This window comes from Manacus vitellinus, unplaced genomic scaffold (genome assembly GCF_001715985.3).
Source record: "Manacus vitellinus isolate BGI_N305 unplaced genomic scaffold, ASM171598v3 scaffold_3_pilon, whole genome shotgun sequence".
In the NCBI taxonomy this organism is placed as follows: Eukaryota; Metazoa; Chordata; class Aves; order Passeriformes; family Pipridae; genus Manacus; species Manacus vitellinus.
This window is the reverse complement of record NW_021940535.1, coordinates 17,462,368-17,480,809: the sequence shown is the minus strand read 5'-3', so window position 1 is coordinate 17,480,809 and position 18,442 is coordinate 17,462,368. Positions and strand designations below refer to the sequence as shown.

At 37.3% G+C, this 18,442-nt stretch overlaps 1 protein-coding gene across 1 annotated transcript in view; it reads left to right on the top strand.

Moving 5' to 3' along the window:
- The window catches only part of LOC103757566 (ubiquitin-conjugating enzyme E2 E2), a 199,790-nt gene that overhangs the window by 160,516 nt on the left and 20,832 nt on the right, over positions 1-18,442 (top strand). The window contains exons 3-4 of the mRNA XM_029961952.1: positions 1,714-1,846; positions 15,833-15,980. Coding sequence (XP_029817812.1) covers positions 1,714-1,846; positions 15,833-15,980 — 281 coding nt within the window. The remainder of the gene's footprint in view (positions 1-1,713; positions 1,847-15,832; positions 15,981-18,442) is intronic.

Here is an 18,442-nt window from a genome sequence, read left to right as displayed (position 1 = left end):
TCAGGATTGGTCTTTCTAAAGACGGTGGAGGTGTTTTTAATTATTCATTCTCTGGTTTGTTTCTTACAGCAGTCTCAGCTGTGCTTCATTATTCAAAGGTTAATGCAAACTGAGGACTAGGTAAATTAAATTTGTTTGGCAGCTAGCAACCTGATGTATTATAGACACTGAAGTACGGATGGCAACACTTCTGCTATTGTGACACTTAAAAAGCCATATTTTATCTTTAAAACAATTGCTAGTTTTGTTATTATGGCTGATAGAAAATGAATATTCTATAATGTTATAGTCTGTGTAACCCATTTTTGTTGAGAAAGCAATGTAGTTTAGAAAGCAAAGAAGCATTAACAGCTATTATAGAAAATTTATGTAGGTACCATGACTAATGAAGTACACTGCACAGTACTAAGTCATGCAGTTGTATGCAGGGAATTGTGCAGTCAGAAGTTTTAATGAAGAGAGCCCAAGGAATTTCAGGTGAAAGAGCGTTTTATTAACTTTCAGTGAACAAAATGAATAGCTGAGCAGTGAACATGACATGATGTCGTATAATAATTGTATGCCTTGGGTACATTGAGAGGCATGGAGCATAGCCAAGAGCTTTTATCTGTTCTACACATGGAGTTATTTCACAAACCCCTGTATGCTGTGGAAATCTTTATTGCAAACATAACAAGAATTGTTTCACAAGAAATGCCTTAAGACAATACCACATCAGTTATTTGATATATCTGCCAATACTGCCTTCCTCTGAACAATATTAACCAGATATCTGGAAGTCACCATCCCAATTGATCCTAATTAAAATTCATTCCTGTATCAGCGACTGGTATCAGCAGGCTGTGAACTGTAAAGAAGTCTTCATATTCCTTAAGAGGCCATCCTGAGTAAAACATGTATTTTTATGGACAAGCACTATGTTGTATGAAAGGGAGGCTGTGTTGGGTTTTAGAAGAGTCATGCCCAAGAACTTTTATTAGTTAGTATTTTCTTTCTTTTTTTTCAGGAATTCACCATATGGATGAGACATTTTTCTTGTTTCATGCAGGACTGTGTTTTGTACATTTTGAATATTATTTCAGTACTGTGTTTTTAACCAAGGACTTTGAATTAACATAATCCAAGAGTTTAACCCACTTCCTGTTTATATTATTTTTAAGATAGGGTAATGATTGCAGGGTAAAGCAGCCTTCTGTGCTGTTGGCTGGAGACCTTAGGTTAGTAACTTAACAAGTGCAGCTGCAAGTTTGTTTGTACCCTGCTCAATCTTCAGTACAGTTTGTGCTGTATAATGTGTGTAATTACACTGCTCCTGACTGATGAGGTAGGTGGATGAGGAGGAAGGTGAAAATAGGATGGCTTGTGAAGCAAGACAGTGACAAGATATCTCAGCAAAGTCTCTATATCCTTGCACTGTAAATAGTGTATATCTGCCCACTAAAATATTTGAGATAAGACAGTTGGGAATATTTCTGTGCTTATTTGAATAATTTATAATGTGATTTTAATACTTTTTCCTGGCTGAATATATCACTTCTCTGGCAGAGCTTAGGACATCAGTTACATGTTTTATCAGGGACTAACTTAATAAATGTGATACACAATTTTAGCTTCTAGCATTATTGCAAAGCCAGTGGTACTACTAGTAAAGTGTAACTGATGCAGTATATTCTTGATTGTATGTAGTTAGTATATTTTTGTTTTCTATTTTAGTGCTGGACCCAAAGGAGACAACATTTATGAATGGAGGTCAACTATACTGGGGCCTCCAGGATCTGTATATGAAGGTGGAGTCTTCTTCCTTGACATTACCTTTTCACCGGACTATCCTTTTAAACCACCTAAGGTTAGTAGAAGGATACTGAAAGTCTTATAGCAGTCCTCTCCTTCTGATATTTTAATGTGTATGTTGGTATATCCTTTTAGGATGAAACATAAAACTTTCAAAGCAATAATGAATATTTAAACTTGGGTATTTTGATGGAAAGAATTTAAATAACTGCCTAAAATTTGCTTGCATGTTGCCAGTATAACTGAATGGATATGGATTTATTTAGCAAATGGTTGCATAATTTCCCACAGATATTTCTAATGTGAAAGCATTTATATTTGAGTTGCACCCTTTATAAGCAGCTGAAGGTACTTAATCCTTCCTGTTGACCCATATAATTCACCAGGCCTCTATGGCTGTCTTGACAAAAATATGCACCTTTTGCACCTCATATTAATTACTTCTGCAGATGCAGGATACATGATTGTTATGAAATTATAAGGAATTGCTTTACATCAGTTTTCTGAAAAAGTATAATGCCAAAGTCAAGAAACTCGAGTGGTAGACAGAGATTTACAGAATTCCTTGTTTTATAATGCTGTCAATAATGACACAACCAGAAGTGTAGAACTGTATCAATAACATGAAGGTGGCATTACCATGATCAAGGAGACTTGGAATGTCAAACAGGAAAAACCTAAGAAGATTGGAAAAATAGAAATGGGATGGATTGTGGCAGTACAGTGTCATCTATAACCAACAGTAATAATTACTGAGGAGGATGTAAAAATGGGGCTTTATTGGGTGGTCGTGGGATTATTAAAAACCACCTGCATAATGCATCTATAAAAAAGGCAAATATATGCTTAAGATGCATCCTCTGGCCTGCAGAGATAAGGAATTACCAATGTCATATACAAGACACTTGTAAGACTTTATTTGCAAGACTGAATGCAAATCTTAACACACATGTTCACTAACAGGAACAGAAACTGGGAAAATTTACTCCACAGAGCTGGTAATAGAATCAAATAAATTGATGGGCCTGTCTTTCATGAAACAAAGTGAAAAAAGGTGAATTGATCACCTTACAACTGTGGAGAATAAGTGTCTGGAAGAACTCCACAGAAGGAGCTATTAGATGAAAAATATTTACCTTCTTTTTGACACATTTATGAAAGGATCAGTTGGACCATAATAGAAGGGTGTTGCATTAAAAGAGAGAGTAACTGATTCCTTTTGGATTACCATGAGTAGACCATTGAAAGATAAGTGCTTATAAGTAGAATTTTAATACCACAGTAGTAACGTTTATAGCAGTTAACACTGATACTATCAGGAAAAGTTTTTAAAAAAAAAAAGAGAGACCTGTGAATTCAAAGCATTTGTCACTCTCTAAGTTGGACTTTCCCAGCTAGTGACCTAAAGATGGGTCAGTATGGCAGGATAAGGGATGATCTAGCTTTGTTTCCCACCTCTAGTGTTCCAGTTCAGGGAAGCTTTGAGGTCACTGAGAGGTCTTACAGGGGTTTTACACTTTGCTGACTGCACATTTTCTGACTTAGGCAACTGTTGTTACATAGTGAAGTAAGAATTTGGAACTTTATAACTTTTCCTTCAGTAAGTTAAAGCTTTGGTCACGTTGAGCTGGGATGATGTCCTGTTATTCCTGACTCCGGTCCAGCTCAGCCCACTTGCTATACAAGGTCTGTCATAATAGGCCCCATTTGTTTGCTTCTTTCCTGGGCTTAGTCTCTTTGTAGTAGCTGTAATGCAAGGGTTACATTCAGGCCCCCAGCAAATTAAAACTGTGTTATTTAGAGGATAAAATGGCTGTATTGTCTATAAAATAAAGCTTGAAGGTCTCTCAGAGATCCAGACCTAATATGTAAAGAATTAGTTCTGAAAGACAAGTTGCAGGGACATCTTTTGTCATTCTCTCCGTTGAATCTGTTGAGTCTTGAGGTGGTATATGCAATAGACATCCTCTTAAAATAGAAGTTGGAGATCCAGTTTGCTATTTCACCACAAGGTAAAGTCTTTTTCAATCTATACTCAGTTGTGTTTGGCACTGTGTTGTTTTGAGACATGAAGAATGCAGCTGTGTGTTGCTTATTAATGAAATGTCAAGCAAAGAGGTGGTTCTTGTCCTGCTTTGTAATAGATTTTTTGTCTGCCTTTATCTTGATGCCAGTTGTCATTGTAAGAAATGTGTGCACATAAATCATATGAAAATGTACTGCTTGATAAAGGATGAGAGAATTGATGATGGCATATTGTATTACTAAAAGGCCAGTATTTACGATGAGGGAAATTGTTATCTGTAAGAAAGTAATGAGTGTGTGTGCACAAGGGACTAATGTCAGATATAACTGTGTTGCAAGCATATGTTGTGCGCGTGGATTCTTATTCTAGTCACTTCAGCCATGGTTGTAAATGACCCCTGTTTTCAGACCTGCTGTAGGATTTCTCAAACTGTTGCTATTTCATTACACCTATTTTCCAGACCCTATAAAACTCATTCATAAGTAAAATAGCTTGGAAATCCCTTGAATAAAGCAGCATGGGAAGACGACTGCTTATCATAAGGCAGCTGCCGACAGTCAGTGTTGTTGGGAAGGGGTGGTTAAATATGTTCTCCACAAGCTTATTTCTAGCAAAAGAAAGGTAGTGAGTACGTGGAACATAACATATGGCCTCACAGTACGGTGCTATCTGTGTCACTGGGTGTTGACATCTCTACTTCACCATGAGATTTGTGATATTTGGTGCTGTTCTCAAAATCATGGGTTCTAGGGTTATGGGAATAAATCATCTTAGATTTTTTTCTAATTATAGTCCCACTCCTTACGGCTCTATCATCTTAGAAAATCTAAAGTACAAGACTGTGAAATGTGCTGAGAAAGACATAAAATGTATTCCTGAATGTTGGCAAGATTACCTTCCTGTAAGAACATAGCAGAAAGGGTCTAATTCACATTTCTCGCTACGACTGAATTCATACATTACTCCTGAGATTTCTGTGGGCCCTTTTTATCCCTCTTTCACTATGAAGTAACTAGATATTTAAATGAGTACTGTCAAAATTGATCTTCCAAAAATGTGACCACAAAAGACCTGGGAAGAAACAGAAACTGTATTTGCCAGATTCAGTTACTTGACCCAGCCTGAGGTTCCAAAGGCAAATGCCCATGTCATATAACATAGTTACTGTTAAACTATTCTCAGATGTTGTGCACTCTGTTATCATGCATGTGTATGTTGCACATGGACATTGAGGAGTGTAAAATAATTTTTAAAATAAGAAAATATATTAAAAATGGATTTGGGATAACTGTATAATATTTTATTATTATTATAATTAAATATATTTGTGGTGTAACCATTGTTTGATTTGTATTATACAAAGTTCTCAATATTTTCTAAAGGATCCAGATTGCTTCTATAAACACTTTAATGCCTATTCTGATTACTGGGCACCCTGTTGCACACTGGAAAACATTAATTAAAATAAAATTAAAAAACCGAGAGCACGTTTGCACATGAAGATTCTACCTGTATTTTGGTTTTTCTTTTTAAGAAATTTATAAACTAATCATTTGTTTTTCCAGATAATTAACTTGCTTTTCTACTTTGTCTTTATCTTGTAGAAGAATATGAATTACCTGTTTATTCAGGTTTTGTTTAACAAAGAAAACATATCTATCCAAACTTTCACTGTTAGGTCTTTCTTCAATTTTTACACCTTTGTAGCCTTCAACATCACATCCTCCTAAGATTTTGAAGTTCTGTCTTTATTCTTTACATCCTTTAATTATACTGTGTAGTCCAGTTCACATTCTGAGTTTTGTATAGCCACACATCACTGCCATCAGGTTTCTCTTCCAGTTTTCATGAAGTCTTTTCCCTGTGGATCCATAGTTTTCTTTTTGTTTGTCGCTACTGGTCAATGTCTTTCTGAAGTTAAACCATAGGCATATTATCAAATTAAGTTACTCAGCCATCACAGAATATACTGTGTGTTAGGTCAGAGTATAATTTGCTCTCATGCTACTAATTTTTTCCCCTTTGAAGTCAGTCTATTTCAGTATTTCACCTTTGTCTCATGCCTTGAAACTGGACTCCAGATTATTTGAGCCAGGGCCACTGACCCTTTCAGGTCTGCTTTCCTTATAAATCAATGGCTTTGGCCTCACTCACAACTGCAGCACACTCATGCAGAGGAGGGAGCTGTCCTTTCCCCAAAAAGTTTTATCTATGTGTGACCAGTGCAGCTTGAGTATGAGTGAGGGAGGGCCAGCCCAGGCTAATTTCGGTTTAGCTCTACAACCAGGAAACATGATTTTTAGAACAGCTCATCCAAGAACTGACAAATTAGCTTAGGTTTTCTGGGATGCTCTAATCAATTAAAAGTATTCCCTCGCCTCCACTGTGAGGAAGCTGCTGTAGCACTGCAGAAATTAGCTGAGCACCTCGTTGGCTGAGTCAGCAAGAAAGCGGCAGCCTGCACAATCACGGTTCTCCTCTCAGCTGCATCCTCAGTATCACGTTGGTTTTATGAGATGCCAGACAGGAGGAAGGTGTGGAACAGGCAAAGTGAAGCATAGATGTGGACATGATCTCTCTTTCTGCTAAAAGCCAGATGCCGCTGAGGCTTCAGTCTCAGTCACAAGGTGAGGTTTCACTTTAGCCCCAAAATACAGCATCTCTCTTGTAGTGCTGCAGGCTGAAAAATAGAGAAAGGTGGGCCCTCTTCAGAGCAGTCACTTAAAGAAATTAATAAAAATACTTAGATGACCTGCTAAGGAGATAACCTTACCTTTTTTCAGTGCCTTAATGACCCTTCAACCTGATTTTTAGAAATATCTTTGAGATTACTTTTTCCTGCTGTCTTCCTTTTATCCTTAATGGATTCAGACAGTTCACCTCTTGGCTTTAGCAGAGGAAAGCTCTCTATCTTTGGGATATTGAATGGGATATATAGCTGTGCAGAGATGTCACTTGTGGGAGGATGTGTGTGCATATCTGTGGGTGTACATGTATGTATGTGTGTGTATATATATATGTACATGTGTATATGAGTAGAGGGTATCACATCTTTTAGTCAGCCTGATCTGACAGAAAGAATTTCAACTCAATTTCTGTCCTCAGTCCTCATAAGAAATCAGTGAATTCCGCAAGTGTGCAAGCTTTTTGTCTGAGATCCTTTAAAGGTTAGCCATCACTAGAAATTAACACCACCTCTTTATATACACTACAGTTATTGAAGGAATGGCGATAATTTCATAATCCTGCCTACTGTCCCTCTGGAGCAGGAAGCCTTGACAAATCAGAAAGCCATACCAGGGTCTTTCACACAGGTGTTTGTAGAAAAATGTTTGTAGAAAAATGAATACTCTTCAAGAGAACTTTCCCCCCAGGAATTGTCACTGCAATAGTGTCTGCATTTTCATCAAGAATAATCTTTATTAATAACTTCTACTGTCATATTTGACTACGTTCAGTCTATTACAGTGTCAATTCAATTTAGCTGTAGCTGATACAATATGGATATATCTACCATTATCCTAGTACAAGCTTTATTTTTGAATTTGAGTGATTTATACAATCTCTTAATCCCAACTCTACAATTAATCTTGCTAGGACTTTAATCTCAGCTGACTGAAAAATGGTTCACAGGACTTGAAGGCTGCAATGTGCTAAATCACCTCTAAATCAAAATTAAAATAACAGAAAACTCTGTTTCCTCTGTGTAAATCTCATGTGTCTATCAACTGACTGAAAAATTATTCTCAGCATTTGAAAGCTTAGCTAGTTTAAATCAGCTGTTGGACTGCAAGGGGGACCTTTTTCCTTTGTAAATAAAGTGCATAGTGTGTGTAGAATCTGGTCTTGATGGCAATATTAAACATCTCTTCTTTTTTTATACATAATTATCATATAACACTAATTTCTGTGCACTAAATATCATTATGTGGAATCTTTCTCCTGTGGTAGACACTTTCTATCTATTTCAAAGGTTCAGCCTCATGTTTGAGGGGTAATTCTTTTTGTTCCTGGCTTCTACTCTACATTTTCATACTTGTTTTCTATGTGATTGGCTGTTAAGGACACTTTTATCTGCTGTGTAATAGAAAAGCAGTGCTTACAGGAGTAGATGCAAAAAAATAAACATTTCTTGGTATTTCTAATCTGAATTGTTAAAATGAACTTTGCAAGGCAGACACACACTTTAAATTGCATGTATCATTATTAATACAATTTACACTTGAAGCTCTCAAACTCAGAATAGCCTTAAGTACAGCCTATTTGATCATCCCTTTTTAACATCTCTGCAATGTTGGTGCAGGCAGGGCTTCAGTCTACCTCCTCTTGCCCCCTGTCCCAGATAGATATTGCCATCATAAGACCAGCCTTCAAATGCAGTGGCTGGTTATCACTGTTATCCCTTACATTCATTTGCCTCGTCATACCTCTCTCATAGCCTCTGTCACATCACATTAGTTCTCAGTGCCATGCTGTGATGCTAACAGCTTTTTTCAACTGCCTCCTGCCCTCCCCATCCTCCTCCTCCTGATGGTCTGGAGGACCCCTGCCTGGCGCATTCCCACACCACTGCCTCCCCTGGCCCCTTTGCTGTGCCTCCACGCTCCCTTGTTCTCCTCGCCCAGCCTTTCTATTTACATCTTCTTGCTGAGAGCAGCCCATGAATCCTTCATCCATGACAATAAATGGAGTTGGCAGGTTTTCCCAGCAAGTGAAGTCTTTGGGTGTTTGCAGGCAGAAATCAGATGCGCAGGCGTCTTTGAGAGGGAGAAATGCACAACCTACCGCCAGCAGACCATTGTCAGAGCCAGCAGTATCGGCCTGAATCCTACTCTTCCCAGGCATGTGAACTGCAGAGTGTGGTATACATGCTTGCACCACCTGCAGTGAAACAGTTTGTTCCATAGGTCCCATCCCTGAGATGCCCCATCCTTGGAAATGTTGAAGGGCAGGTTGGATAGGGCTTTGAGCAACCTGGTCTCGTGGAAGGTGTCCCTTCCCATGGCAGGGGATTGGAATTAGGTGATCTTTAAGGTCCCTTCTAACCCAAAGCATTGTATGAGTCTACGATATCTTCAGGGAACACTGAACCTATAGGGCAGCATGCAGTGCTACAGGGCTTGGGACAGGTCAAACCCAGGTGGCTGCTTAAGAAACTTTCAATATCTCTCAGAATGACAGAATCACAGAGATTTAATGTGGAGGATGGAGATGCAAGCAGAAATATGTTAGTCTGAAGAGAATCAATAACTACATTTTATTTTGAATAAATACAAAAGGCATTTGATAAGGCAGTGCCATGTAAATCTCTGAGATTTCCTTTAAATTCATTTATCTGATAATTCTTCTAGTAATTGGCAAATTGAATTGCCAATGACTCTTCTAATGAATAGCCTTCTTATTCACTCTGTTTTTAATATACTAATTTATATCACTAGTTTCTACTGATTTATTTAGTCTTGATTAAATTGGCTCTATCCAGCTGAACTCTTCCTGGTTTCCCTCACCAAAACTGAGGTGGTTCACCATTTCTTCCTATTTCCTATGAATACCCAGTACATGAAGCTTCTCAAAAAGGCCTTTAGAGGCATCTTGTGGGGAATATCTTCTGCCTTGCAGCAGTGGTTTGCATGCTGCTTGTCAAATATATTTTCAAAAGACAACTTGTGTTGTCTATTCGATGTTTCAGAAGCTACATAATTCTGCTGTATCAGGCATGTTTTACTCCATAAAATCCACGTGATCTAAAAATACATCATATGTCAATGTTATTTCTTGTCCTCTTTTACACACACAGAGGTATATATACATAGATGTGAGAGAAAGATTTTATGCACATTATTACAACAGAATGAAAGCAGATTACCTGATCAGGACAAAAAACTACTAATTTTGAGGTCAGTCTGCCTAGGACTTCTCATGTGGGGAGTACCTAAATACTCAAAGGCTGTTAAAATTGGGTAAGGTAAAAAAAGGCCCATGTTTCTTAGAATAAAATATAGGTCCTGAAGTGCCTGCCACAACCTGCCCACTCAGCCCTACAACTGGCAGACCCATGCCAAGAGCAACAGGAAGGAGCACTCTGGTGAGCTCAGAGAGGTGTGCATCTAGGGCAATACAGCCTGCATGCTTTAAACTTCAGAAGGGTGGATTTATTTTATAAAAGTTAAGTGACAAGTAAATCTTTAAAAAATGCACTCTCTATAGAAGAACTTTTTTGCTGACTTTCCATATGGAACTATGGAAAGATTATGCTGATTATATGAAAATCATTTTATAAAAAGTCAAAGTGACTTTGTTGCAGAAAGCTTTTGATGCTTGGCATCTTAAATCTTGTTTCTATTCTGAGTGACCCTAACCCAAACAGTAATACATTTCCCTTGTTCTCTTCTTCTCTTCGTTTTTAGAAAAGTTTGTACAGTTTAGGACAATTTTTTATTTGCGCTCTTGGATACATCAAAGATTATCAAAGTCCCTTTTTACTTTTTCTGCTGTTAAATCTGTGTTCAAAAGGAGTGCATTTATATAATGAAGATGCTTAGTGTTGCTGTGCTTATTCAATTTTTTTCCCCTGCAAGAGTCTGTTCAATGAGACAGTGCGAGTAGTTATTCAGTTCCATAATTACCACGAATATAATGAATAATTACTCATATTGCACACTGATTGATTTTCAGTAATATAAAAGTCAACTCATGTGGATGCTATTACATCCTTTTAAATTGTTATCACTTTTGGCTACTGATTCATTGGTGCATTTTGCCAGAGAAACACAGCATACTTTGCATACCAGACTTTTCTGTAGGTCAAGCAAAAGTAATCACAGTTTATTATTTCCTGCTAGTGCTGATGCCAAATATTGTCCTTCAATAAAATAAATTATAACTTTTGAAAACCTACCAAAATTAGATGTAAGCAAGTGTTTTAAGAATTGGATGAAGTTTTATTTCTTGGTGTGAATTTAAATTGTATTCTTTAATAGTGAGCATCATATGACCAGTCATTTATTATTATGCACTTCTTGTGATAATCCATCAAGTATCTCGAGAATTGTTCAGGTGCATGCTACAAATGTGTACTTAAAACCAGAGATGGTCCACCCTGTCTTAGAAAGGTGTCCTCAGTGCTGGGTGTAGATAAAATGAAGTGCACTCTGTAAGAAATTAAAGGATGCTAATTAATGTAAAGGTTATTGCATGAACATTGTCTCACTCACAACTATAGATATTTTTCATTTAGATTGTTTTAGAGTATTTTTCTCATATGGATAAAGAGTGTAGCCCTGATCTTGTTTTTACTGTTTGAGCAGACAAATCTATTGCTCATAAAGTCTGACAAACTGAGATGGGAATGATTTACTCCCTCCTGAGCTTCATGAACATCATCATAAATGGCATCATATTTTTTAATATATATATAACCTTTTCTGTATGCAGTACAACTTCTTCCACTTCAGGTAGTGCTACTACTGTTTTATTAAAACAGAACTCCAGGGGAATATTTAAGGAAGACAGAAGTTTCATCGCAGGCAGGCATGCAGGATTCCATCCTTGTAAGAAATGAAAGGACTTGAAAGGAACTTTCCAAAACCGTGGGATTGAGAGCCCTGGGATCCCAGCTCTGCTTCTAGTGTTGGCCAAGCAAAAGGGGGTTGGTTTTGTTTATTTTCCTATTGGCTCTGGGAATCTTTCATCTCTCCCTACACAGTCACCAGGCTCCAGTGGGAGGAATGAGAAACAGGAGGTGAGGCTTTGAACCCAAAAAGGCTGAAGAAGGCAATTCTTGAGCGCACATTGTAACCCCTTGCATGCTAATAAGCAACACCAAAGAATCATTTCTTCCTCTGATACGTTTCTGAAGAAGGTTGCAACTGAATTCAGTGAAGTCTGGAAGTGTGTGTGATGTGTTTGAGGGATCTGCCCTTGCAGAGCTGCAGTGCCCCTATGTGCCTCTCTGAGTCTCACAGTGAAGGTTAAGCAAATCACACACATGGATACCAGCACCACAGTGGCTGCTTGGGTTTTGACCTCACAGAGGAACATTCAGTCCAAAAGAGAGATAGTAAGTTATTTTAAGACTACCTCATACGGGAAAACGGGTGTTCAATATCCAGAAATTATTTATATTGCCTTCAACCAGTTGCCTCCAATCACTCAACTAAAATCCATCTTAATTCCCTCTTCCCAAACTTTATAAACAGTCTTTTTCAGTCCTAAAGCTTATTCAATGAACAGCCAGACATAGCTTTTCATGTCCTTTTTCTTCTCTCTGATAATTTTTCTCCCCATTTTGAATAGATAACCTCATTTTCTTCTAAGAGACTATATAAAGGGGGGTTTTATCTGTTTTATTCTGATTTACAGTATTTAGAAGGGTTTGGCATTCAGCAGTGGAAAAACAGATGAGTTTATTATTGTTTTCCTCCAAAACTGATTGAATATAAATTCCTTATCATTACCTTTCAAAAGCTTGTGTATAGTACTCTTACAGTTTTCAGAAGGTAGCTAGTCCAATTTTTCCCTATTTCCCGTAATTCGCATTTTTCCGACCTACACTTTTATTCAACAAAAATCAGGTACCCTCTTCTAAATTCCAGAATCAAAGAAAATAGATCCATAGAGGACACTTACTGTTCAAAAAAACCCCATAAATTACTCCTCTACCCTTCACCTGTCTGAGGATAACTCTGCCTGTACAACCACACACTCCCTTGAGCCCCTGCATGGGATTGTTTAGGTGTTTTCATTAGGGGATAAATAGAATTAGACTGCACTGTTTAGAGGAAACATTTAAGTGACATCAAAGGTAAAAATATGACCATAATAAAGAAAATGCAGTTCCCTTGGAATGGTATTATCACTTGGTTTCTCTCTATGCGTATAATAGGAGTGACCCTGCATAACCTTAAAATGTAAGTATGGTAAACACAACATCCAGAAGGTTACATATCAGCATTTCCCACATTATCAGCAATTTGAGGCAACACCTGGATGAGGAAAGCAATGTGTCATTCCAGTTGTACTCTACTACCTTGGGGTAAGAACTCCATTACCTGCCACCTTCAGTCCACAGTTTCCAGCATATTAAGGCTCTCATTAATACAGCTTCTTTTGAAATTCCGAAAACTGTGATTCTTTTTATTAATTAATTGAATTTATTATTTCAATATTAAAATTAATTAATAAAGTATAACATTATAATTGTCAATTCATAAATTGATTATTTAAACATTAAAAATGCCTCTGTCTTAGGCAGGCATTTTGAAGTGCTCTGGTATGTTTGGCTAATCAATGATATTTTTGTCAGTGGTAAGCTGCAAGCCTTATCCTTCTCAATGTCACGGGTTTAATATGTGCTCATAGTGAAAAAATGCTACATTTCAGGTCTAAGCATTTTCTAAAAGTAACCTTCCAACTGCAAACAGATGTAGTCCCATCTACATTTATACACCAGGTAGTCTGAGATGGCAATGGAGTGTTGAACAGGTTATGAAAGACATGAACTACGTCCATTCATCTCAGTGGCTCTCTGAATCCTGCCAAATTCCCAATGTCCTTGCTTCAGTGCTTCAAAAGTAGCTGAGGCAGGAACATGTGGCAATGTGTCTGTCCTCTCAGCTGATAGCAAAACAGTTACATGTTAAAATGCAGGCTCAAATTGATGACCTTCCCTTAAGCACATTACAAACTCAGACTGACCTGTCTATAAATAATTCAGAGGGTATAATTTAATCTGTGTAATGGGTTCAGTGTGTTTCCCCCACATTCAGTGAGACCATATATATCTTATTACCGAGTGTATTTAGATGCCACTAAATAAAGTCCTCAAATTTTTCATCAAGGAAGTATAGGAAAGCACCTTTGTTCAGGTAAAAGAATTAAGCAAAAAGTTTATTCCAACACTGTACTGAAAAGTAAGCATAGAATACTTAAAATTAAGCAGATGCTGAAGTTTGCCTTAGTCATGGGACATCCTGCTAGGAAGCATTTCCTGATTCACTTCTAACTGGAGTATAAGAGTGCCTGGAGTTAACCTGACTGTGGACTTTATGAGCACTGACCTGCAGTTCACAGGATGCTCCTCCACACCAGCTCCCTTTATGGACATTTGTGACATGCAGTTTGTGTGTAAGGTAGTTTACTGCTTTTGTGTGTTTGTAACCTTCGTTGTTCAAAATAGCTTCCCTTTGTAGACAAACATTTCATTTTATCACTCGATAATAATTATTATTTAAATAAATAATTTTCTTGATTTTGCAGGAGACTTCCTTCACACCAAATGCTAAATGTGCTTGGCCTCCTAATGAGGAGGAAAAAATAGATCATCTGGCCAGAGCATTTCGATTAATTCAGATCATTGTGCCAGAAATATTTTGAATTCTCATGAAAGTCCCAGAAGTAAAGCACTTGGGCTGTAAGACAAGAAGCTAAACCACAACTGTAGGGAAAAAAAGGAAAGAACCTATAAATATGTAGGATATGGAGTGGCAAACTATGAAATTATCCTATTAATTAGCAATACCTTTAGACATAGTTTAAAAACTGATGAACTTGCTTTTTGGGGGGTCCTTGGTATAGAACTAACTGATGCATGACAGTGCATCCAAAAGTGCTTTCCCAAATTTATGTTGAAAAGTACTTATGAGAAGAAGTATTTCTTGTTGAATGCAGTGTTTTAATACCAGAAATCTATTACCTTTTCTTTCCATTATTTTGTCAAAGCTTCTTGATTTAATCCAAAGGGACAGAATTTTTCAGTGTGTTAAGAGAATGATTTTTTTTTAATAGAAATAAACCAGATACTGTGTAATTTCACTTATATTCTCTCTTCTGCTTACTGCTAAGTGGCCTGATCTCAATCCCACTGAGATCTCTGATACTGAAGAAAATCAGAACAGGAGCATCCCTGTCATCAGTTTCCATTACTCTCCAGATGCAGGTTTGTCGGTGTGGTAGAGCAGGGATAGGTGCATAAGGACTCCCAGTTATTAGCACTGTCCAATTCTAATGGAGATCGTGGCTTTCCTAAGTCAGGGTGTGCTTTGCCTGCTGTTGTCTCCTGTCTAATCAGCCCCTCTGTTGGCAGGGTTATTGCTGATGAGTAGACCCCTAAAAATGTACATCTTGATTTTAGGTTCTATGAACTCATCATTGAAACCATCTGGTTTGACTTGTCATTTGGGTAGAAGTGATGGATAAATTAGTCCTTGATAACCTCCAAGAGGTGTTTTTTTCTTATTGTCCCTCCTTATCCAGTAACCCCATTATTCGTTCTGAAGTGAACTTTCTTAGCTAAGCTTCTTTTAAAATAAAAGACCTATATCTTCAACTTGAAGCAGAAGGACATCATTCTAGGCTAAAAGAAGTGCTCTCCTCTTTGCTTTGTTATGTATAGGATCAGCTGGGAGACAGTATAAAATGGATGCAGAAAGCCTCAAAATCAACTACCGAAAAGCCCTAAAAGTTGTTCTTTTGGTACAACTGTAACTCAAAATTTGGAAATAAAAACATTTTATTTGAGCAGCCTTTCTCAAAAATGTTTCACTTCATCTTTTTCAGGAGTCATTGATGTGATGCCTCCACCCTTTTTTTCCAGCTTAAGGTTTGGGTCAAATGATAAACAGATGAGGACAGCAGAAGAGTCTGTCTTCTGACTCCCTTCAAAGCATGAAGGAGCAGTGGACCTGAATTATGAATGTTGTCCAGATCAGGCGGTGGAACAGGTTTTTCTGGCCCCATACAAAAATAATGTGATTGATGAGACCAAGGCAAGGGGAAGCTCAGGAAATATGTCCCATTCTCATCTTGGATAAGCCAGTTCCAAATGCTGACCAGAGATGCAACAGACAGACTTTATTATCTTTATTTTATCTTGCCCAGTTTTTGACTGAAAGTAGCAGCATACTCTCATTTCAACCAGGAAAGCAAAATGTTAGTTCTTATGATTTTTTAATTGATTGATAACTGTGTAATCTTTGACTTGAACACTGTTGTACTTAGACACACTGTCCTTTCTAGGTAACATTTCGGACAAGAATCTACCACTGTAACATTAACAGCCAAGGCGTCATCTGCCTGGACATTTTAAAAGACAACTGGAGTCCAGCATTAACCATTTCTAAAGTTCTCCTCTCCATCTGCTCCCTCCTCACAGACTGCAACCCGGGTAAGACAAATTAACTTTCATATTCATGTTTATTCGCAGTTCATATTTGATCAACTCCTAGGATGTGGTCAGTGCTCTGGTTTACTGAACCTACTGAAAAAAGACAAAAATGTAGATTTTAAGTCCCATTAATATAAATAAGACCATGTGTGCCATTCATGTAAACAGTATAAAACACAAGCAAAATTCCAGGAGCTCAAGTGCATTTTTAGTACTGGAGAATAAAAATCTTTTGATTCAGAAAGTTTAATCAGTAGAAAATACCTTAGTGTGCACTAATTTGAATATTACTACCAGGATATTACTACCAAGAAATATTAATGAGTTAATAAATATTGAAAAGGAAAGTTTTCCTTTAAATATGCTGATAATATGGTCTCTGGAAAGAATATTAATAGTACTGACAATGATAGATGCCTAACACAGACTCTACAAATAATGAAAATTAGTTTAAATGAGGTTTATTCAATATCTTGGGCAGTCAGTATGAGTATTCAAAGCAAGCTGTCATTCTTATTAACTAGCGCGGCACTTAACCTCTCCCCTCAGCTCTTTTGTTTGTTTTTTGCCATTGACCATTAGATCTGTAATTTCCACTTTCTCTTACCCTATTTACCAATGGATAATTCTGACTGTAGCCTTGGAAAATCGCAGTATGTAGAAATTATTAAAGAAACATTGAAGGAAAATTAAGTGATCTGTTTATATGTCATGAGGGTTGTTTCTAGTTTATTTTTATTGTACACTTCCATATTCTTTCTAATTTGCCCAAAGGACTAAAAATTGCTCTGAAAAAGGCAGCATATGAGATTCTGGTGTAATCAGGGGCTGAATCAAAAGCTGTAATAGAATATTGAAATATTTCAAGACTCAAAATAAGGTGAGAATGTGCAGAAATACATTTGACTGTTTTTATTTTCATGTGCATTTCTAACTGTATATAAGCTTAAAACCTATGGTGCTCCTTCTAGCTAAGAGCTGGAGTGATAGTGTTACCATTTTAGGCATATTTATTTCAGGAGTATTGAATGCTCATTTGCTTACATCTCTGAAAGACTGGTTTCTGGTAGTGTCTACCCCGAAATATGCAGAGGTGCCTCTGTAGGTAGTCAGGCAGATTCATGACAGAAGTGTAAAGAAAAGCAAATTAATATTTGCTCATGTGTCTTAGAGACAGGTGAATAGCTAGAGCCACTGCAAAGCTGGTGGGATTGAGAAACTGGCAATACGTGTGTGCTCTGTGGTGATCACCTCTCTTAGGAGGGATACAGTCATCTCAAAAGTTGGACCTTTTCCAGCAGTGATTGGAAATTTAGAAATTCGCTATTTCTGCCCTCTCAATCTTTTTCTTAAATCCTCACCAAAGCTGTTAAACAACAGTTTTAGCAGACCAAGTGTGTAAGAGGAATACTGAAAACGCTTAACTATACTGTAGTATCACGTGCAAGAAGTTAACATACTAAAAATGGTAAGTTCTTCCATTTAGCTTCTTTCAGTTCCCAGCCATAAGCATTGTCCTGACCATGGTAAATAAAAGAATTTTATGATCTTTCATTTTCAAATCTTCTGTTTAATTATGAAGTAGTTTTGGATTTTGTCACTGCTTCATGTTAAAATTTTCCTTTGATTTTTTGAGGAATGAATGCAATTTCTTAAGTTCTGTGGTGCCCTCTCACAAGGCACTGATGGCAGGTATATGTGAACTGTTGAGTCATTTTTGCCTTCCTTGGAGATCTCCTCTTTCATAATAGATACTTTTTTTATTAAAAAAGTGAACTTTGAATGTTAGTGATTTACAACAGAAAGCTTGCAAAAATCTACAGGTCCTTACTTTTCATCCTATTGCCTAATATGTTACAGTTGTACTACCTGTCTCATTAATTTTTATGATATTTTATCATTTAAAAATGATTGGTTATGTGCCATTAAATGAGTGGATGGATGGATGGATGGATAGGTAAATAGATTGATAGATAGATAGAGATAGATAGGTAGATAGATAGGTAGATCACTGATAGATAGATCACTAAAATATATCTTGTATATGTACATATGTAGGTACAGAAACATACATATATGTATTTTCCTCTCTGTCAGCTGGGAGTAATTTTCTAATCCCTCTGTCCTTTCTAAAGGCAGAAACACAACAGGGGTCTCTATTTGATAAGCAACTTTGAACTCTTTTTTCACCATTCATCAGCCAGAAGCAGATCAGGTCAAATGGAAAGGCAACACTGAATCTCCCACAAACATAAACACTTAGGATGGGCAAGTGTTCCACCCCTGGCCTCTCTGAAGGGAAGAATCAAGTATCAGTTACCCCCTGCTCTTACATTTATGCAAATCTTCATTAGAACAACAAATAGGAGTAAGAATGGCAGCTAATTAACCCTCAGTCGTACACAGTGATTAAACGGAGCTGGAGCACAGCTGCAGCTTCATTGGCAAGAGCTGCTATTCTT